Source organism: Salmo salar, chromosome ssa15 (genome assembly GCF_905237065.1).
Source record: "Salmo salar chromosome ssa15, Ssal_v3.1, whole genome shotgun sequence".
Lineage (NCBI taxonomy): Eukaryota > Metazoa > Chordata > Actinopteri > Salmoniformes > Salmonidae > Salmo > Salmo salar.
This window is the reverse complement of record NC_059456.1, coordinates 71702797-71725085: the sequence shown is the minus strand read 5'-3', so window position 1 is coordinate 71725085 and position 22289 is coordinate 71702797. Positions and strand designations below refer to the sequence as shown.

General features: G+C 43.0%; 1 protein-coding gene across 2 annotated transcripts in view; it reads left to right on the top strand.

The window, feature by feature from the left end:
- Positions 1-19012, top strand: part of mtor (mechanistic target of rapamycin kinase) — a 132874-nt gene extending 113862 nt beyond the window's left edge. For both annotated transcript variants that reach the window (XM_014146133.2, XM_014146132.2), the window contains exons 38-58: positions 1005-1122; positions 1622-1819; positions 2093-2193; positions 3295-3391; positions 3641-3739; positions 3869-3991; positions 7005-7187; positions 7504-7638; positions 8406-8580; positions 12007-12142; positions 12291-12438; positions 12772-12894; positions 13192-13274; positions 13506-13578; positions 14843-14917; positions 15163-15298; positions 15428-15493; positions 15594-15674; positions 16802-16882; positions 16976-17081; positions 17550-19012. In XM_014146133.2, the coding sequence (XP_014001608.1) occupies positions 1005-1122; positions 1622-1819; positions 2093-2193; positions 3295-3391; positions 3641-3739; positions 3869-3991; positions 7005-7187; positions 7504-7638; positions 8406-8580; positions 12007-12142; positions 12291-12438; positions 12772-12894; positions 13192-13274; positions 13506-13578; positions 14843-14917; positions 15163-15298; positions 15428-15493; positions 15594-15674; positions 16802-16882; positions 16976-17081; positions 17550-17565 (2353 nt within the window). In that variant the 3' untranslated portion in view covers positions 17566-19012. The remainder of the gene's footprint in view (positions 1-1004; positions 1123-1621; positions 1820-2092; positions 2194-3294; positions 3392-3640; positions 3740-3868; positions 3992-7004; positions 7188-7503; positions 7639-8405; positions 8581-12006; positions 12143-12290; positions 12439-12771; positions 12895-13191; positions 13275-13505; positions 13579-14842; positions 14918-15162; positions 15299-15427; positions 15494-15593; positions 15675-16801; positions 16883-16975; positions 17082-17549) is intronic.
- The last annotated feature ends 3277 nt before the right edge of the window (positions 19013-22289 follow it).

The window sequence follows — 22289 nt, the reverse complement described above, 5'->3', positions numbered from 1 at the left end:
GTATGATTTGGAGGAGATGTTGGAACTGGGCCATGATCATTCCTAAAAGAAAGCGCAATGGCAAATGTTATCACATTTCTGTAGAGGAGTGGACAGAATGTTGCAGTGACTTTTCCAAAGAGAAAATGCATGCTGCCTAGCGAGTGCCACGACACTGGCCGCACATTCTGCAAGATTGATTGTCCTTTCGACCAATTTAAAAGTAAATGCTACAGCCCACACTTCTATGCAAAAGATACATTGTTTATCAATACATGATTGTGTGTCTCCTACCTTGGTATAGGATCTGAAATGAAATGGGCTAGGATATGATGTCGTGCTCCTAATCCTATCACGCGGCGATACTGTAGCCTACCCATACTGTCACATACTGTCAAGACAACCGGTCTATTTACTTTCGAGTGTGCTTGGCTATTGAATTAGTGATTGATAAATGGTAGCCTACTTTCTGTGGTGTAGTGGAAATAATCCAATTTAAAATACCAACGGCAAATGCATATTTTATCATTAGGCCTACGCTTTAATGTCTTTATTAGCCTACCATTATTATTATTCCTAAGCATCAAACACCACCTATTTCCCCCAAAGGAACAATAAGCCTATTTGCTTGCTATACAGTCGATCAACCTTCTGGTGATTTGCGTGGAGATACGCACACTTTCCTGTCAAGATCAACATTTCATAAATACCAACCGTTGCGGGAAAACTGCACGCAGGGTTTTGAGTATTTTTTGTGCTCATGCAGCTTCATAAATGAGGCCCCAGGTACTAAGTCTCCCATATAAAGGGTCTCAAGAGTAGGAGTGCTGATTTAGGATCAGTTTTACCTTTCCGATCACAAACAAATAAGATTACGTGGATAGGAGGGGACCTGATTCTAGATCAGCACTCCTACTCTGAGACACTTCACGAGCGTGGGCCGTATTCTGCTGACGATCTATATAGTGACCAAGACCGTCTCTCCCTATCCCTCTCTCTCAATCCCTCCTTCCCTCCTTTCCTAGGTGCTTCCTGAAGCTGGGTGAGTGGCAGCTCAGTCTCCAGGGCATTAACGAGAGCACCATCCCCAAAGTGTTGCAGTACTACAACCACTCCACGGAGCACGACCGCAACTGGTACAAGGTCAGTGACCCTCTCACGGTTAACCACTCCCCTCCAACCCCTGTCACTCTCATCAGCATTCACGCTGTGGACCTCGTGCTGACTCCTCCATTTACTTCACATAAGGCTTGTATGTTATTAGAGACATGAGTTGATTTGAAAGGAACCAAGGGCACCTTTGGGCTTGTATAGGCCCATGCCCACACTGCAGGAAAGCCAAGCTCTTCCTCTATTGAGAGCCCCCCCCCCCCCATCTCTCAGTAGCTTATTACATAACAACCAAGAACACGATCGACATCTGTTTAGACCCAGAACATTCCCCAGAGGGCCGGACTCCTCCAGGACATCTCACGTATCCTTCAGTAAACCGGAAACTAATTGGCTAACGGACTGGAAGTTGATGTGATAAGTGCGATAACATAAGTTCAAACATATGTTTCGACATGTAGACTTTCTATGTCTTATAATACATTTTTTTAATATATATATATTTCTTCACCTGGCATACCTTTTTCCGCAGGCCTGGCACGCATGGGCGGTGATGAACTTTGAGGCGGTGCTGCACTACAAGCACCAGAACCAGGGCCGGGACGAAAAGAAGAAGAAGCGCCACGTCAGCGGCACCAGCGCAAATAGCGAGGCCAGCAACAGCGACAGCGAAGTAGACAGCACCGAGCACAGCCCTGTGCCCTCGCCGGGCCAGAAGAAGGCCAACGAGGTGAGGGCGGTGGCCATCTTAGATTCTCCTTAATCATACTCATCCACTATCGCTAACCAGCCTTTTCACTATTCACTACCAGACACATTTCCAACTAACTTGACAGACCTGTGCTTCAAATGTTGCATAAATCATAAGTTTATGTCAATGGGAGACATTGAGAGAATGTTTGAGTTAGGACTATGACTGATTGCCTTGCTTGCTGAAATCAAGGTACAATCCATCGCAATTCTTCTTCTTCCTAATTGTCCCTCTGTTGTTTGGCGAGTTCAGGACCTCTCCAAGACGTTACTCCTCTACACGGTTCCTGCTGTCCAGGGCTTCTTCCGCTCAATCTCCCTCTCCAGAGGGAACAACCTCCAGGACACCCTCAGGTGAGTCCCCACATGGGGCCAGGGCCTATATTCACAAATCAAATCAAATGTATTGATATAGCCCTTCTTACATCTGCTGATATCTCAAAGTGCTGTACAGAAACCCAGCCTAAAACCCCAAACAGCAAGTAATGCAGGTGTTGAAGCACGGTGGCTAGGAAAAACTCTCTAGAAAGGCCAAAACCTAGGTAGAAACCTAGAGAGGAACCAGGCTATGAGGGGTGGTCAGTCCTCTTCTGGCTGTGCCGGGTGGAGATTATAACAGAATATGGCCAAGATGTTCAAATGTTCATAAATGACCAGCATGGTCAAATAATAATAATCACAGTAGTTGTCGATGGTGCAAAGAGTCTTAAAAGGACACTCTTACTGACAGTTGTGTCTGCTTGTCGTGATGTATTGTTGTCTCTACCTTCTTGCCCTTTGTGCTGTTGTCTGTGCCCAGTAATGTTTGTACCATGTCTTGTGCTGCTACCATGTTGTGCTGCTGCCATGTTGTGTTGCTACCATGTTGTTGTCATGTTGTGTTGCTACAATGCTGTGTTTTCGCCTTTTTATGTTGTTGTCTTAGGTCTCTCTTTATGTAGTGTTGTCTCTCTTGTTGTGATGTGTGTTTTGTCCTATATTTTTATTTTATTTATTTTTAATCCCAGCCCCTGTCCAGACAGGAGGCCTTTTGGTAGGCCGTCATTGTAAATAAGAATTTGTTCTTAAGCGACTTGCCTAGTTAAATAAAGGTTAAATAAATCCCTTTTTCTAAATCCCTTTTAGATCATAATGAATAAGATTAGATGGACAGGGGGCACCTGATCCTAGAGCAGTATTCCTACTCTGAAATGGCCAGTAGTCTGAAATCCCAAACAGACAACACTAATAGACGCTGAGTTGAAATATGTGGAGAGGAAGCCCTCTGGTGGCAGAGAGAAGAGCTCCAATTCCAATTTGTGTCGTTGCACGCATTTGATTGCTTGCTGTCAATTTGTTTTGCTTCGAATGCGGTTTGAAATTCAGGGAAACTGGGTTTTTCTTTTTTTTTCGTCCGAACCTGTCAATAAAGATGCAAGAGACTGTTTTTGACGTGATGCTGTTTCCTTTCTCCAGGGTCCTGACCCTCTGGTTTGACTATGGACACTGGCCTGAAGTCAACGAGGCGTTGGTGGAGGGCATCAAAACCATTCAGATAGACACCTGGCTACAGGTACGCATCTCACATGCATGTTTTTGGCTTGCTTTTATTGTTCTGTCCATTGTGATGAGGGTACTATAAAACGAAATTATTCCCAAGGGAAATGTTGGTTTTGGGCCATGAATCATCCATAAAAGAGTCATTCAACAAAGTCTCTTACAGGACGACAAGTAACTGAATAGTAACTGAATAGTAATGCCGCATTGCATTGCTCCGGGGTGTTAACAAAATGAAGTCTCTCTCTTGGCCCTTCGCCTGCAGGTGATCCCCCAGCTGATTGCCCGCATCGACACTCCCCGTGCTCTGGTTGGCCGCCTCATCCACCAGCTGCTCACCGACATTGGGCGCTACCACCCCCAGGTAATGACATTCTGCCGGCACCCAGGCTAGGAGCGATGGCCTAGGACGCATATCTCCAAACTGGTATTGCGTTGATTAACTCTCCCTCCCTCTCTATCACTCGACCTCTCCCCCCCTACCCTCTTCTAGGCTTTGATCTATCCGTTGACCGTGGCCTCCAAGTCAACCACCACTGCCCGCCACAATGCTGCTAACAAGATCCTCAAGAACATGTGTGAGCACTGCAATACACTGGTCCAACAGGCGATCATGGTACGTGATTCCTGTCGGTGTACGCACTCTACCTCACAGTACAGCTAGCAGCAAGTGGTTACAGTCTGTTTTACCATTTAGACATACAGCGCCTTCAGAAAGTATCCCCTTAACTTATTCTACATTTTGTTGTGTTACACCCTGCATTTAACATTTGGATAAGTTCAGGAGTAAAACATTTACTTAACAAGTCACATAATAAGTGGCAAGGACTTAATATTGTTTAACATTGGTAGATGGGTAATAAAAAAAGCAGGCATTGAATATCCCTTTGAGCATGGTGAAGTTATTGGATGGACAATGTCTACACTGTATTTCTGATCAATTTAATGTTATTTTAATGGACAAAAAAATGTGCTTTTCTTTCAAAAACAAGGAAAATTCTGAGTGACCCCAAAATGTTTTAATGGTTGTGTGTATGTGTGTATATATATATATATATATATATATACTGCTCAAAAAAATAAAGGGAACACTTAAACAACACAATGTAACTCCAAGTCAATCACACTTCTGTGAAATCAAACTGCCCACTTAGGAAGCAACACTGATTGACAATCAATTTCACATGCTGTTGTGCAAATGGAATAGACAACAGGTGGAAATAATAGGCAATTAGCAAGACACACCCAATAAAGGAGTGGTTCTGCAGGTGGGGACAACAGACCACTTCTCAGTTCCTATGCTTCGTGGCTGATGTTTTGGTCACCTTTGAATGCTGGCGGTGCTTTCACTCTAGTGGTAGCATGAGACGGAGTCTACAACCCACACAAGTGGCTCAGGTAGTGCAGCTCATCCAGGATGGCACATCAATGCGAGCTGTGGCAAGAAGGTTTGCTGGGTCTGTCAGCGTAGTGTCCAGAGCATGGAGGAGCTACCAGGAGACAGGCCAGTACATCAGGAGATGTGGAGGAGGCCGTAGGAGGGCAACAACCCAGCAGCAGGACCGCTACCTCCGCCTTTGTGCAAGGAGGAGCAGGAGGAGCACTGCCAGAGCCCTGCAAAATGACCTCCAGCAGGCCACAAATGTTCATGTGTCTGCTCAAACGGTCAGAAACAGGCTCCATGAGGGTGGTATGAGGGCCCGACGTCCACAGGTGGGGGTTGTGCTTACAGCCCAACACCGTGCAGGACGTTTGGCATTTGCCAGAGAACACCAAGATTGGCAAATTCGCCACTGGCGCCCTATGCTCTTCACAGATGAAAGCAGGTTCACACTGAGCATGTGACAGACGTGACAGAGTCTGGAGACGCCGTGGAGAACGTTCTGCTGCCTGCAACATCCTCCAGCATGACCAGTTTGTCGGTGGGTCAGTCATGGTGTGGGGTGGCATTTCTTTGAGGGGCCGCACAGCCATCCATGTGCTCGCTAGCGGTAGCCTGACTGCCATTAGGTACCGAGATGAGATCCTCAGACCCCTTGTGAGACCATATGCTGGTGCGGTTGGCCCTGGGTTCCTCCTAATGCAAGACAATGCTCGACCTCATGTGGCTGGAGTGTGTCAGCAGTTCCTGCAAGAGGAAGGCATTGATGCTATGGACTGGCCCGCCCGTTCCCCAGACCTGAATCCAATTGAGCACATCGGGGACATCATGTCTCGCTCCATCCACCAACGCCACGTTGCACCACAGACTGTCCAGGAGTTGGCGGATGCTTTAGTCCAGGTCTGGGAGGAGATCCCTCAGGAGACCATCTGCCACCTCATCAGGAGCATGCCCAGGCGTTGTAGGGAGGTCATACAGGCATGTGGAGGCCACACACACTACTGAGCCTCATTTTGACTTGTTTTAAGGACATTACATCAAAGTTGGATCAGCCTGTAGTGTGGTTTTCCACTTTAATTTTGAGTGTGACTCCAAATCCAGACCCCCATGGGTCGATAAATTGGATTTCCATTGATTATTTTTGTGTGATTTTGTTGTCAGCACATTCATCTATGTAAAGAAAAAAGTATTTAATAAGATTTTTTCTTTCATTCAGATCTAGGATGTGTTGTTTAAGTGTTCCCTTTATTTTTTTGAGCAGTATATATATTTGCAAAGAAATATATATATATGGGGGATTGGAAGTGACAATTGCAATATTAAAGCTGATCTACCCCCTAAAAAAACGAATTATAATACAGGTGTCTTTCCTAACTCGGTTGCAAGAGAGGACGGATACCACTCAGGGATTTCACCTTGCCAATGGTGACTTTAAACAGTTAAAGTTTAACGGCTGTGATAGGAGAAAACTGAGGATGGATAAACATTGTAGTTACTCCACAGTACTAACCTAATTGACAAAGAAGGAAGCCTGTACGGAATAAAAAATATTCCAAAACATGCATCCTGTTTGCAACAAGGCACTAAAGTAATACTGCAAAAAATGTGGCAAAGCAATTCACTTTTTGTTCTGAGTACAAAATGTTATGTTTTGGTCAATACATTACTGAGTACCACTCTCCATATTTTCAAGCATAGTGGTGGCTGCTTCATGTAATGGGTATGCTTGTAATCGTTCAGGACTGGGGAGTTTTTCAGGATAAAAAATTAACTGAATGGAACTAAGCACAGGCAAAATCCTAGAGGAAAACATGGTTCAATTTGCTTTCTACCAGACACTGGGAGATGAATTCACCTTTCGGGAAAATAACCTAAAACACAAGACCAAATCAACACTGGAGTTGCTTACCAAGAAGACGGTGAATGTTCCTGAGTGGCCGAGTTACAGTTTTGACTTAATCTACTCGAAAACCTATTGCAAGACCTGAAAATTGTAGTCTAGCGATGATTAACAACGAATTTGACAGGGCTTGAAGAATTTTGAAAAGAATAATGGGCAAATGTTGCACAATCCAGGTGTGGAAAGCTCTTAGAGAATTACCCAGAATGACTTACAGCTGATTCTACAGAGTATTGACTCAGGGGTGTGAATACTTATGTAAATGATATATATCTGTTTTTCATTTTCAATAAATCTGAAGAAAATCTACCTGTTTCCGAAGGCCTGAGTCACTTCCTGTCTCCCCAGGTGAGCGAGGAGCTGATCCGGGTGGCCATTCTGTGGCACGAGATGTGGCACGAGGGCCTGGAGGAGGCCTCCCGCCTCTACTTTGGCGAGCGCAACGTGAAGGGTATGTTCGCCGTGCTGGAGCCCCTTCACGCCATGATGGAGAGGGGCCCGCAGACCCTCAAAGAGACCTCCTTCAACCAGGTCCGTCTTTTGTTTTCTTTTGTCTTTTTTAAAGTCATGTTTATAGTCTTTATTTTGTAATGTATTTTTTCCTCTTTTTAACATTTCATTTAGCAAGTTACAATGATTGACAAATGTGCGTGTATCTTGAAAATGTGCAGAAATCCCATGTAGATGTCAATTGGAGACATTGAGGAAGTGTATGAGTTGAAAGTTAGGATTAGACCCGCAGTCAAATGACCAATTGACAATGATGTGTAGTGCTCTTTGACCTGGATTATAGGTAAATGGCTGGACAGGTGAAGTGAATTGGCTGCGGTTCTGTGTGTTATGACAGGCCTACGGGAGGGACCTCATGGAGGCCCAGGATTGGTGCAGGAAGTACATGCGCTCAGGCAACGTGAAGGACCTGACCCAAGCATGGGACCTGTACTACCACGTCTTCAGACGGATCTCCAAGCAGCTACCACAGGTGAGAGAATCACACCAACCTACTCACACTCTGCTGTCTCCTAACGTAAATCCTACACTGAGGCCAATTGGCGACCTGCCAGTCTTCGTCTGAATTCAAGAATCTCTCTCCTCTTCGGATTCAGCCCTTCGTTCAGTGAAAGGAGTCAAGTTGGCTCACAACCAGTTGTGTGGGTAGTGTACATTGCTACATTCACATCTTTCATCAGAGATATGAGATTTTATTTTGCTACTCTTGTTAAGGCCCACGTTCATTTATCCCTTGACACTGTAAGCTGATATATCTAGGTCATGTCAGCATCCTGAAACAATGCAACCCATTCAGCGATGATCCTGAAGTGGCTGTTAGTGGAAAATAAATAGAGCTTCCTAGATGTTGCGTCTGTCTCAGTTGTTGTTCCAGGTTAAGCCAAATGTCTTCTCATCGCTACAGTATTTCACTGTAATAGGCCAACAATAGCAAAACTCCTTCAGAGTCAAGTGAAAATAGTACACCAGTGGGAAGTTTTGTATCCTTTATTTATACAGGTGAACTCATTGAGATGAGACACCTTTCCTAGGAGGACCTGTCTAGACAGTGCACGAGCAAAAGAGACAGACGGTTAAAGTGGTGACAGTGAAAGACGGAGTGAGAGACTGAAAGAGGCAGATTGACGGTTGGAACACGGCACAATGAACCCTTTCATCTGCCAGTAATCTCTCTCCCCTCATCTATCCATTATTTTATCCATTGATCCCTCCCCCATCCATTCCTTCCTGTGTCCCAAGTTGACCTCCTTGGAGCTGCAGTACGTGTCCCCCAAGCTGCTGATGTGCAGGGACCTGGAGCTGGCTGTGCCGGGGACCTATGACCCCAACCAGCCCATCATCCGCATCCAGTCCATCGCCCCCTCGCTGCAGGTCATCACCTCCAAGCAGCGGCCGCGTAAACTCACAATCATGGGTAAGACAACCACATAACCTCCAAACAATGCCCCTGCAGACTCACCTACATGGGTAAGACAACCAACCACAAGGCCAATAAGAATAAATAGAAAGGGCGTCTCCGTTCAAATCAGTGATGATGACACAATGGGTGGACTGGCAGCCATTTTGAGTGTACCCATGTAAGTAAGTAAAAACAGGAAGTGTACCCTTTAATTAACCTCTATGGGCTAGGTGGGACGCTAGCGTGCCACCCGTGGTGCACTCCATCAACAGCAGGTGCATTTCAAGAGCGGCAAATTTGAATCCAAATAAATGTCAAAATTCAAATTTTTCAAACATACAACTATTTTACACCCTTTGAAAGATAAACATCTCCTTAATCTAACCACGTTTTACGATTTCAAAAAGGTTTTACGGCGAAAGCATAAATTTAGAGTATGTTAGGACAGTACATTTACAAGAGTTGTGTGTAATGTTTTGTCAATTCAAAGACAGGGTCACCAAAACCATAAAACCAGCTAAAATGATGCACTAACCTTTTACAATCTCCATCAGATGACACTCCTAGGACATTATGTTAGACAATGCATGCATTTTTAGTTCTATCAAGTTCATATTTATATCCAAAAACAGCGTTTTACTATGGCATTGATGTTGAGGAAATCGTTTCCCTCCAATAACCGGCAGTCAAGTTAGCGTCACAAATTAAATAATTAAAATTTGAAAACATTGGTAAAATATTATATTGTCATTTAAAGAATTATAGATTTACATCTCTTGAACGCAATCAACTTGCCAGATTTAAAAATAACCTTACTGGGAAATCACACTTTGCAATAATCTGAGCACTGCGCCCAGAAAAATACGCGTTGCGATACAGACTAGACGTCATGTTGGGGAGATCTAAAATCAAAAATACTATGTAAATAATCCATTACCTTTGATTCTCTTCATCAGATGTCACTTCCAGGTAACACAGGTCCATAACGAATGTAGTTTTGTTCAAAAAAGCTCATCATTTATGTCCAAAAATCTCCGTCTTGTTAGCACATGATCTAAGCCAGCCGGACTTCTCGTCATGAACGAGGGGAAAAAAATATATTTACGTTCGTTCAAACATGTCAAAGCGTTGTATAGCATAAATCATTAGGGCCTTTTTTAACCAGAACATGAATAATATTCAAGGTGGACGAATGCATACTCTTTTATAACGTATTGGAACGAGGGTACCCAACATGAACTCGCGCGCCAGGTGTCTAATGGGACATCATCGTTCCATGGCTCTTGTTCGGTCAGATCTCCCTCCAGAAGACTCAAAACACTTTGTAAAGGCTGGTGACATCTAGTGGAAGCAATAGGAAGTGCCAAAATATTCCTCAGCCCCTGTGTTTTTCAATGGGATAGGTTTAAAGGTAATACAACACATCAGGTATCCACTTCCTGTCAGAAAATGTCTCAGGGTTTTGCCTGCCAAATGAGTTCTGTTATACTCACAGACACCATTCAAACAGTATTAGAAACTTTAGAGTGTTTTCTATCCATATATAATAAGTATATGCATATTCTAGTTACTGGGTAGGATTAGTAACCAGATTAAATCGGGTACATTTTTTTTATCCAGACGTGCCAATGCTGCCCCTTAGCCCTAACAGGTTAAAAGCGGAAGACACATTTCAGTTGAATGCATTCAGTTGTACAACTAATTAGGTATCCCCCTTTCCCGTTCCCTTAATCTGTGCTGTGATTTGTTCATCTTGACTGGCATTACAAAAAATGGATTCCATTCCATCCGCATCCGCTACAAGACCATGGTGATTGCCTACGGAGCTGTGAAGGGAACGGCACCTCCATACCTTCAGGCTCTGATCAGGCCCTACACCCAAACAAGGGCACTGCGTTCATCCACCTCTGGCCTGCTGGCCCCCCTACCTCTGAGGAAGCACAGTTCCCGCTCAGCCCAGTCAAAACTGTTCGCTGCTCTGGCACCCCAATGGTGGAACAAGCTCCCTCACGACGCCAGGACAGCGGAGTCAATCACCACCTTCCGGAGACACCTGAAACCCCACCTCTTTAAGGAATACCTAAGATAGGATAAAGTAATCCTTCTAACCCCCCCCCCTTAAAAGATTTAGATGCACTATTGTAAAGTGGTTGTTCCACTGGATATCATAAGGTGAATGCACCAATTTGTAAGTCGCTCTGGATAAGAGCGTCTGCTAAATGACTTAAATGTAATGTAAATGTAATTGTCATGAGCCACATCGGTTAGCATCATTTTAATGAATGTTCTACATTACCATGGCAATCCAGCATCAGTTGATGGAACATTCAAAAATACAAAGGAATTTATTGCGTCACAATACCAGGCAGCCATTGCGATGGTACACATGAGTTTGGCAGTCAATTGCCAGGGTTTGAGCTTCCAAGACCATTCTATTCATTCTTATTTCTATGATTACACCCACCATTTACCATTGATGGAAATGAATCAAGAGGGAATAGGATTAGTGGGGACAGTGGACTACAGGCCCATTGTCCTACTCCATTGGGAGTATTGGCTAACTACACATGACCATCATAGTAGTAGGGGTATTAGATTTTTTTTAAATCCCATTTGTTTAAAGATGAGTGACTAGGGCTATTAAACAATAACATTTAATTGAGTTAATCACAGGATTTGCTGTGATTATTCTCACATTTTGAATTTGCTCAAATTAAGGTGTAATTTTAAGATTTTCATTAAAAAAATTGTACAAGAATATTGACGTCTTGATTTTGTCTAAAGTAACGGTTAGCAAAATTGGGTAAATTGGGAAAGCACACTTTCTTTATCCTCAATTGTAACTTGTTTTCACAGTCCATTGTTTTCAGCTGTAGAGATGATGTATTTGGGATGTTTTCAGTGATTTTGAACACTTTCAGACAATGCGATTAATCGCAATAAAAAGTAACTTAAATTACTGAAAGCGATTAACTGATTAACTCTGACCGCCCTAAAGATGACACAAGACAGGTCATCTATAGATCAATGAGAAATGCAAACATGCTGTCTTTTGGCGTAATTTACAGAATCAGAAGTATAATCAATATGTGGTATGTGTCATGCCATCTACCTGTGTATAATGCCATTATTGTCCTCTGCATTTATCAATGTGATACAAAGGATTATCCCGCAACAGAATTTTTCATCCCACTGCCATTGTAAAGTGATCAACAGAATTTTACACTAATTCGCAGGCATAGGAGTTCAGGGGCTATATGTATCAACCAGCATCTCAGCGCAGGAGTGCTGTTCTACAATCTTTCCCCCCCTATCCATGCAATCTAATTCATTACCATCTAAAAAGCAAAACTGATCCTAGATCAGCACTCCTACTCTCAGACGCCAGTTGAATGAAAGCCACGGTCTGAGAGTTGACCTGTGTTGTGGTGCCCCCTGCAGGCAGCAATGGCCATGAGTTCATGTTCCTCCTGAAGGGCCATGAGGACCTGCGGCAGGACGAGAGGGTCATGCAACTCTTTGGCCTGGTCAACACACTGCTGGCCAATGACCCAGCCTCTCTACGTAAAAACCTCAGGTAGACGGTACACACACATTTCAAGATTAATGGCTGGATTACTGCCATCGGGCTGTGGGTGTGTGTGTGATTTTCGGTGTCTGCTGTGCTTCTGTAAAAAAATCTAATTTCCCGGTTACCATTTTTGTGTGGCGTGTCCCCCTCTCAGCATCCAGCGCTACGCGGTGATTCCCCTGTCCACCAACTCTGGTCTAATTGGCTGGGTGCCTCACTGTGACACCCTTCACGCCCTCATCAGAGACTACCGGGAGAAGAAGAAGATCCTGCTCAACATTGAGCACCGCATTATGCTCAGGGTAAGAACCAGTAACTATCACATTAACAGTTCACACACACCCTGTTCAGAATGGGGCTTCTTAGACATGGTGTACACCGAACAGAGCACTTGCTATTACTAACCATCTGTTGATTAGCCATGAAGTTAAAGGGAATGTACACTTTTATACCCAATATAATATGAATGTTGTTACTTGTCCACTACTCTTAAATGTCAAGTCTCAAGTATAAAAAAAAAGACGATAAATGATTTATCCGTGAATTGAAAAACGGTTAAACAAATTGACAATAAGGTTCTGTTTTTCTACCAAAGGTTGATGTTGTGGTGATGCTGTGGTGTGTATGTTTGTTAGATGGCTCCAGACTATGATCACCTGACCCTGATGGAGAAGGTGGAGGTGTTTGAGCACGCCGTCAACAACACGGCTGGAGACGACCTGGCCAAGCTGCTGTGGCTGAAGAGCCCCAGCTCTGAGGTAAAACCCTGTTTCAACCCTACAGACAGTTGTCATAAGACTGACATACCCCTGTTTACCACCCTTCATAGCAGTCTGACATAGCACGTCATTAGGTGTTATAGCTAACAACTGACCACTGTACATAAGGCTACTGAAGACTGATTAAAGGTGGTATCTGTAACAATTTAGCGATCATTTCAATTTCCTCATGGTTTTTTGAAGAATGTGGTTCAGAAATACCTGAAATATCTTAGTTCTGCCTTCTGTTGCAGGGACGTAAAGTAGTCTTATGTTTACTCCTGGGCTTCTTCTCAGGTTTGGTTTGACAGGAGGACCAATTACACACGCTCCCTGGCTGTGATGTCAATGGTGGGCTACATCCTGGGCCTGGGAGACAGGTGAGGCTCTCCACCAATAAAGGTTCAGCAGTGGTAGCAGATGTTTAAAAAGTGAAATCATCTTGCTTTGCAGGTGTATTGAAGCACATTTATTGAACAGTTAATATACACAACATACAAAGTATCAAATAGTTATTTTCGTGCATGGGGCCGAAACATTTAGCATGAAAATAAATATGGGGTCCAGTGTGTAGGCTACCCTCACTCAGTTTCTCTCCATTTCCTCTACAGGCATCCATCCAACTTGATGTTGGACAGACTAAGTGGCAAGATCCTCCACATTGATTTTGGGGATTGCTTTGAGGTGAGCAGGGGCCTCCAAAATCGGAACCTGACTGAATGGACACTATTTATACAAAAGTATGTGGACACCCCTTCAAATGAGTGGATTCGGCTATTTCAGCCACACCTGTTGCTGACAGGTGTATAAAATCGAGCACACAGCCATGCAATCTCCATAGACAAACATTGGCAGTAGAATGGCCTTACTGAAGAGCTCAGTGACTTTCAATATGGCACCGTCATGGGATGCCACCTTTCCAACAAGTCAGTTCATAAAATTTCTGTCCTCCTAGAGCTGCCCTGGTCAACTGTAAGTGCTGTTATTGTGAAGTTGAAAAATCTAGGAGCAACAATGGGTCAGATGCAAAGTGGTAGGCCACACAAGCTTACAGAATTGGACCGCCGTTGCCCGTAAAAAATCGTCTATCCTCGGTTGCAACACTCACTACCGAGTTCCAAACTGCCTCTGGAAACGTCAGCACAAGAACTGTTCATTAGGTAATTCATGAAATGAGTTTCCATGGCCGAGCAGCCGCACACAAGCCTAAGATCACCATGCGCAATGCCAAGCCTCGGCTGGAGTGGTGCAGAGCTTGCCGCCATTGGAAACGCGTTCTCTGGAGCGATGAATCACACTTCACCATCTGGCAGTCCGACGGATTAATCTGGGTTTGGCGGATGCCAGGAGAACACTATGCATAGTGCCAACTGTAAAGTTTGTTGGAGGAATAATGGTGTGGAGCTGTTTTTCATGGTTCAGGCCCCTTAGTTCCAGTGAAGGGAAATCTTAACGCTACAGCATACAATTACATTCTAGATGATTCTGTGATTCCAACTTTGTGGCAACAGTTCTGGGAAGGCCCTTTCCTGTTTCAGCATGACAAGGACCCCGTGCACAAAGCGAGGTCCATACAGAAATGGTTTGTTGAGATCAGTGTGAACTTGACTGGCCTGCACAGAGCCCTGACCTCAACCCCATCGAACACCTTTTAGATTAATTGGAACGCCGACTGCGAGCCAGGCCTAATCGCTCAACATCAGTTCCCGACCTCACTAATGATCTTGTGGCTGCATGGAAGCAAGTCCCTGCAGCAATGTTCCAACATCTAGTGGAAAGCCTTCCCAGAAGACTGGAGGCTGTTATAGCAGCTAAGGAGGGACCAACTCCATATTAATGCCCATGATTTTGGAATGAGATGTTCACATAGCAGGTGTCCTCATACTTTTGGTCATGTAGTGTATCTGTGAACGTTGTCAATGTTTTATAAATGTTTTTCCCACTACAGGTTGCCATGACCAGGGAGAAGTTCCCGGAGAAGATTCCTTTCAGACTGACAAGAATGCTGACGAACGCCATGGAGGTAGGAGGAATAACTCCCAGTGGTTTTATTTGACATACTCTTGTCAATAGTTCACGTTTGCCTCTGTCATAGAAGGCACTTAATCCTGCAACTCAATTGAGGGTTTGCACTGCAGACTTGAGGAGCGGAGCAAAGATTTCCGGCTGGCACCAAGGCTACAATTACCTATCAGAACAGACAATAAAACTCCCCTTTCTGTTCTGTCAATCAATCTGTTGTGTCCCTCCCCTGTGTGTGTTGGTCAGGTGACAGGTCTGGATGGGAACTACAGGATCACATGTCACACGGTGATGGAGGTGCTGAGGGAGCACAGGGACAGTGTCATGGCCGTACTGGAGGCCTTCGTCTACGACCCACTGCTCAACTGGAGGCTGATGGACAGTAAGGAAACCACTCCGAAATGCCTCAAAGCATCTTGAAAGAATCTTAAACAATTAAATACCTTTAAACCATCTGAAAACAACAACCCGGCAAACAATTTAGCCCTCTCTCTTTCTTTGTGGTCCACAGCAAACACCAAGGGAAACAAGCGATCCAGGACCAGAACTGACTCCTACACTGCTGGACAATCAGTCGGTGAGTGTGAAACAAGACGTCCATTTTGTGTCACTAACAATATCTGGAATGTTTCCAGACTGAATGCATCTTTCTGTGCTGCGTCTGTTGTCCAATGCAGAAGCACTGGAGGGGATCGACCTTGGTGAGACCACACACAAGAAACCAGGAACTACCGTGCCGGAATCCATTCATTCCTTCCGTGAGTCTTTGGCTCAAGCCAATACTGTAAAAACGCATGAGGCTAACATTCCTAGTAGTTTCTACGGTGGCTATGTTTGTTAACGTTAGAAATGCTGGGCCTCGAGGGACCACACTTCGAGCCAATGACTTGTCTTTTGGACTTCAACATTCTAACAGTCTAATAAATACATTTCATATATGCTATTGGAAAAATGATCATTTGGTTATGTTTATGAAGGTCTTAGGTAACATTAGAATATGAAGAACATAATAGCATTGTCAATACTTTATTTTACTGTAAGCTGTATGTAAAATAAAAATAAAAACAGATTTTTTTTTTTCCATCACAAAGAAATCTATTTTAATTTTGTTTTGGCGGGTCTTAAGAAGCATTATGGAAATAAGAAAATGTATTTCAAATAACAGAATAGCATATTTTAAGTTGTTTTATGTTACTAGTCTTTGCTTTGTAGCCAGGGCTATATGCTGCCGCATGCTCACGTGTGGAGCGCGTAAAACAATGGTCATTCTTAGAAAAAGTGGTATTTTGAAATAGAGCTCACCTCTTACATTTTTTTTGCTTTTGCTCTGTCTGTATTTTTGGAGCTCTGTTTTCCTGCCTCTGTGTCAATTCCAATCTGCCCATCTCTTCATATACAATTTGACAATTGATAATATTTTCACCCATCAGACTATTGTCAATTTAATCTTGTCTTTTGGCTAATGTGTGAAATTAGTTTCGATATAGTTTAGGTGTAATTTCGACCGGCCATCAGCTGCGCAGGCTGACTGGCGGTGAATGAGGGGCAAATTCTCTTTGTGATATCTAAATTTGAACAACATACGTGTGTTAAATATACGTATTTAGGATAAGTAAAGGACGGGGGTAGGGGACATGACTAAAAATGTAAATGTGTTTTGTCAACATGACGCTCTCGGCGCTTCCTGTGTTTAAAACACAGCTATGAATAGTTGCTGAGTGGCATGTAGCTTCTATGGGTTTTTCTTTCCTCAACAAAGGATTGTGGAGGATATTGGTATGTGGAAGTACTATCTTTGTTTGTTGTTGGCCCAAATATTTCCTCAAATGCCTGCTGGTACACATGTTAGTGTATCAGTCATCACTATGTGTTCCTCTCCCATCAGTTGGAGATGGCACGGTCCAGCCTGAGGCCCTGAATAAAAAGGCTATCCAGATTATCAACAGAGTACGAGACAAGCTGACTGGTAAAGTCTTTCCCTACACATGTAACTAAAAATGCTAGGATATGCTAGAATACTAGCATTCATTGACTAATATGTGTTGCTTTTCCCCATCAGGGCGGGATTTCTCACACGATGAGACTCTGGATGTGCCAACCCAAGTGGAGCTCCTCATCAAGCAGGCGACATCGCACGAGAACCTGTGCCAGTGTTATATTGGATGGTCAGTATGATCTGTTTGTTGTTAGTTAGCATCGGTTAGCCTACTGTTAGTTAGCATCAGACTAATACTGTATGTTGGCATCAGTTAGCCTAGTACTCTCGGTGAGCATCTGCTAGCAAAGTACTGTTAGTTAGCATCATTTAGACTAGCGCTGTTAATTAGCGTCAGTTAGCCTAATACTATTAGTTAGCATTAGTTAGCCTAGCCTGTGCTACATTGGCTCGTTACCATCATCAGTAACTGTTAGTTCGCATCAATTAGCCTAGCCTGGGTGCCGGACTGTTTCTGCATTCAACAATGCTATGGCACTGCCATGCTGTTTGACAAGACAACTATAAGTTGCCTAAAGCAGGATCAGACAGGTACCCAAACTACAAAAAAGTGTCTTGGTTGGGAAAACATTTGTGGCTTATGTTGGGAAAATTTTTAACAATGGTCACTGAACTTGTATTGTTTTTCATCCCCCAGGTGTCCATTTTGGTAGAAGAGCTACACTTGAAGAGTTACACAGCCTGTTTTCATCAAGTAACCATGAACTTACTTGGTAGCTTAGCTAATTACTTCCAATTTGGTTCCCTCATTTGTGTATTTTCAAAGAAGGAGAAATCGGGGGACTCGAGGAGCGCTGATTTAAAACAGAAAATAGTAAAGAAGAAGCCTCCGATAATGAAATTAGCGCCAAATCCTTAGTTTTAATGAATGACTCATTAAACATTTAATCCCAGGATGTAATACCATGTAAAGGTAACAGCTACAATTATGTACTGTACAAGGTAACAACCTGGGCCTCGTTTCCCAGTTGCGATGTAACTTAAGCATTACAATGATCGTGTCAGATGCCTCGTTATTTATGAGCCACATTTTAAAGTATTTCCCAAACAAGCATGTAGAGAGAACGTTCACTAAGTGTGTCGTTAGACCATGTGTCGATACTGATAGGATCGAAAGAAAAGCATCTCTGCTCTCAAATCAGCTTTCTCCATTCAGGTCTTACCTTAGCATTAAAATTATTACACAATACTGATGACAGATCAGCTGCTAGATATTACCACCTATGGCTGCATAATATTGAGGCGGCTAATTCTAAATGCTTACTCTATAATAACCTACAATATCAAGATTTGGCACATGAGCACGTTGTTACACATTTTTTAAATATATTGTAGCAAAAATTATAGACAGTAGCCTAGAATTAGCTAAATATAATTAATTAAATTGATTGAACATAACATTTATTTCAATGTAGCCTATAACCTATTTCTATATTTTGCCGTCATCTCAGTTTTCATTTGAAGCAATGTTTTATTCTTCGCTTGTTTGTAACAATTACAAAGACATTGGCAACTTTGTATTTGTAGTCAACTTTGTTCTGAAGTTGACTACAGCGGAGATCTGTGTATAAACTGACGTGGAATGGCAAAGAAGCATCTAACAACACACTTAGCTGTTCTACCAGTGGTCTGAGGTAGTCAGTAAATAACAAGCGTTTTCAAGTGTAACTTTAGTGACAATGTTTTGGGGAAACAGCACGGCTACTAAAGATACAGTGTACGAAGGTTCTGACGATGGCTTTGGGAAACGAGGCCCTGGTTATTTGCTAGTGCTTATTGCTCAAGGCACTGGCTGTAAGAGGAAGTGCTGCCCAGTGTTTAATTATGTCATTGTCGTCATGCTAATGCTTTCTACTGTGGCCATATTTTGTAACAAGTTAAACTTTTTTTTAACTTGTTGCATCTGCTTCATAGTCCTTCATAGACCACTAGTCCATTGTATTATTGTGTGTTAATGTGACTATTTGAGTAACATACTGTATGCCTTTTGCTAATTTAAACATTATTGAAGGGTGTCCCATGATAGAATATGAATGGGAGTATTTGATTTAAGATGGTTGCATGCATAATTCTATGCCAATAAATAAAGATCGATTGATACTTGTCTTGTGCTCTTTGCCATTGTCCAAATATTTATGATAATGCTGATCATGTTTGTATGCTTAAATGTTCATTGCCTTTGCATGTCATCACCATATTTTCCTATTAACGTGCATACAATTATGAAACTTCAGAAGCTATTTTAAATACATTTTCTTGGTCCTAAAGTCATGAAATGTTCATATTACATTGCAGGAAGTTTCTGTAAAAATTGTATAAAATGTTGTTTTCATCCGCCAGCGTATGGAGTTACTTTTCCGCTATAAATATCAAGCAAAACTTCTGAAGTCGAGAACAAAAAAAATATATTGCAAGCAAAATATAAACCCAAAATATTGAGCAAAGAAATCATAATTGCAAGAAAAACATTTTTAAATATGCAAACAAATTAGTTAATTAAAAATTATAGATTTCACTGAAACATTTTCAATGTAAACGTGATTGTGATTAAACATCTTCTTTGCATTAAATTGTTTTGGGGGCAGTTGTAAGTTTTGGCACATTCATTCCAGCAGCACCCTGCATCCCACTACTGGTTTCCCTCTGAAGCTAAGCAGGGTCGGTCCCTGGATGGGAGACCAGATGTAGCTGGAAGTGTATTAGAGGATCAGTAGGGGGCACCCTTTACTCTCGTCTTTCTCAGTGGTCATAAAAAAATCCCATGGGACTTATAACATGAAGTAGAACTATCACTCCTAAACTGGTTGACCACTGGGGATGCATCATCTACACCGCCCTCTAAACCCTGCCTACACAGAATGGATTGATTGATAGGATTTATATAGCGCCTTTCTACATACTGAACTGTTTTAAATAAACTTAGCAAAAAAAGAAATGTCCTCTCACTGTCAACTGCGTTTATTTTCAGAAATCTTAACATGTGTAAATATTTGTATGAACATAAGATTCAACAACTGAGACATAAACTGAACAAGTTCCACAGACATGTGACTAACAGAAATGGAGTAATGTGTCCCTGAACAAAGGGGGGGTCAAAATCATAAGTAACAGTCAGTATCTGCTGTGGCCACCAGCTGCATTAAGTACTGCAGTGCATCTCATGGACTGCACCAGATTTGTTATTGACTGTACGTTTGTTTATCCCATGTGTAACTCTGTGTTGTTTGTGTTGCACTGCTTTGCTTTATCTTGGCCAGGTCGCAGTTGTAAAGGAGAACTTGTTCTCAACTGGCCTACCTGGTTAAATAAAGGTGAAATATATATATTAAATATAAAAAAATTGCCAGTGAGATGTTACCCCACTCTTCCACCAAGGCATCTGCAAGTTCCCAGACATTTTTGGGGGAATGGCCCTAACCCTCACCCTCCGATCCAACAGGTCCCAGACGTGCTCAATGGTATTGAGATCCGGGCTCTTTGCTGGCCATGGCAGAATACTGACATTCCTGTCTTGCAGGAAATCACGCACAGAACGAGCAGTATGGCTGGTGGCATTGTCATACTGGAGGGTCATGTCAGGATGAGCCTGCAGGAAGGGTACCACATGAGGGAGGAGGATGTCTTTCCTTGTAACGCACAGCATTGAGATTGCCTGCAATGACAACAAGCTCAGTCCGATGATGCTGTGACACACCGCCCCAGACCATGACGCACCATCCACCTCCAAATCGATCCCTCCAGAGTAATGGCCTCGGTGTAACTCTCATTCCTTCAACAATAAACGCAAATCCAACCATCACCCCTGGTGAGACAAAACCGCGACTCGTCAGCGAAGAGCACTTTTTGCCAGTCCTGTCTGGTCCAGCGACGGTGGGTTTGTACCCATAGGCGACGTTGTTGCCTTACAACAGGCCTACAAGCCCTCAGTCCAGCCTCTCTCAGCCTATTGCGGACTGTCTGAGCACGAATGGAGGGATTGTGCGTTCCTGTTGAAACTCAGACAGTTGTTGTTGCCATCCTGTACCTGTCCCGCAGGTGTGATGTTCGGATGTACCGATCCTGTGCAGGTGTTGTTACACGTGGTCTGCCACTGCAAGGACGATCAGCTGTCCGTCCTGTCTCCCTGTAGCGCTGTCTTAGGCATCTCACAGTACGGACATTGCAATTTATTGCCCTGGCCACATCTGAAGTCCGCATGCCTCCTTGCAGCATGCCTAAGGCGCGTTCACGCAGATGAGCAGGGACACTGGGCATCTTTCTTTTGGTGTTTTTCAGAGTCGGTAGAAAGGCCTCTTTAGTGTCCTACATTTTCATATCTGTGACCTTAATTGCCTACCGTCTGTAAGCTGTTAGTGTCTTAACGACCGTTCCACAGCTGCATGTTCATTCATTGTTTATGGTTCATTGAACAAGCATGGGAAACAGTGTTTTATCCCTTTACAATGAAGATCTGTGAAGTTATTTGGATTTTTATGAATTATCTTTGAAAGACAGGGTCCTGAAAAAGGGACGTTTGTTGTTTTTTTTTGCTGAGTTTAGTAAGGGGGAAACTCACCTCATCCACCACCAATGTGTGGAACTCGCTTGGGTAATGCACAGCAAACACAATTATGAGTGAGGTAGATGATTAGATGGCCATGAATGGAATGGGGCTGGGTTTGGTAATTTAGCCAGGACACTGGGGTTAACACCCCTGGTCTTTCAAATGCCAAGATTCAGGACATCCGTTTAACGTCCCATCCCAAAAATGTCTCCCTACAAAGGGTATTGTCACTGCCCTGGAGCATTGGGATTTGATATTGAGGGAAGTGTGCCCCCCTTCTTACATTTCAAATGTATTTCCTTGCAAAATCTTTTTCACTCAATATTATAATTTTTGCTCTCAATAATATAGTGTTCAGGTTTTGCTTTCAATATCATTATTTTTGTTTGCATTACTGAAGAATGTTGATCTCTACTTCAGAAGTTTTGCATGATATTAATGGCACAAAAGTAGCATACCACCAGATACAGTGCATTTGGAAAGTAGTCAGACCCCCTCCTTTTTTCCACATTTTGTTAGGTTACAGCGTTATTCTAAAATGGATTAAATAAAAACATTTTATCATCAATCTATACACAATACACCATAATGACAAAGTGAAAACAGATTTTTATACATTTTTGCCAATTTATTAACAGAAATACCTCATTTACATAAGTATTCTGACCTTTTGCTATGTAAATTGAGCTCAGGTGCATCCTGTTTCCATTGATCATCCTTGAGATGTTTCTACAACTTGATTGGAGTCCACCTGTGGTAAATTCAACTGATTTGGAAAGGCACACACATGTCTATATAAGGTCCCATAGTTGACACTGCATGTCAGAGCAAAAA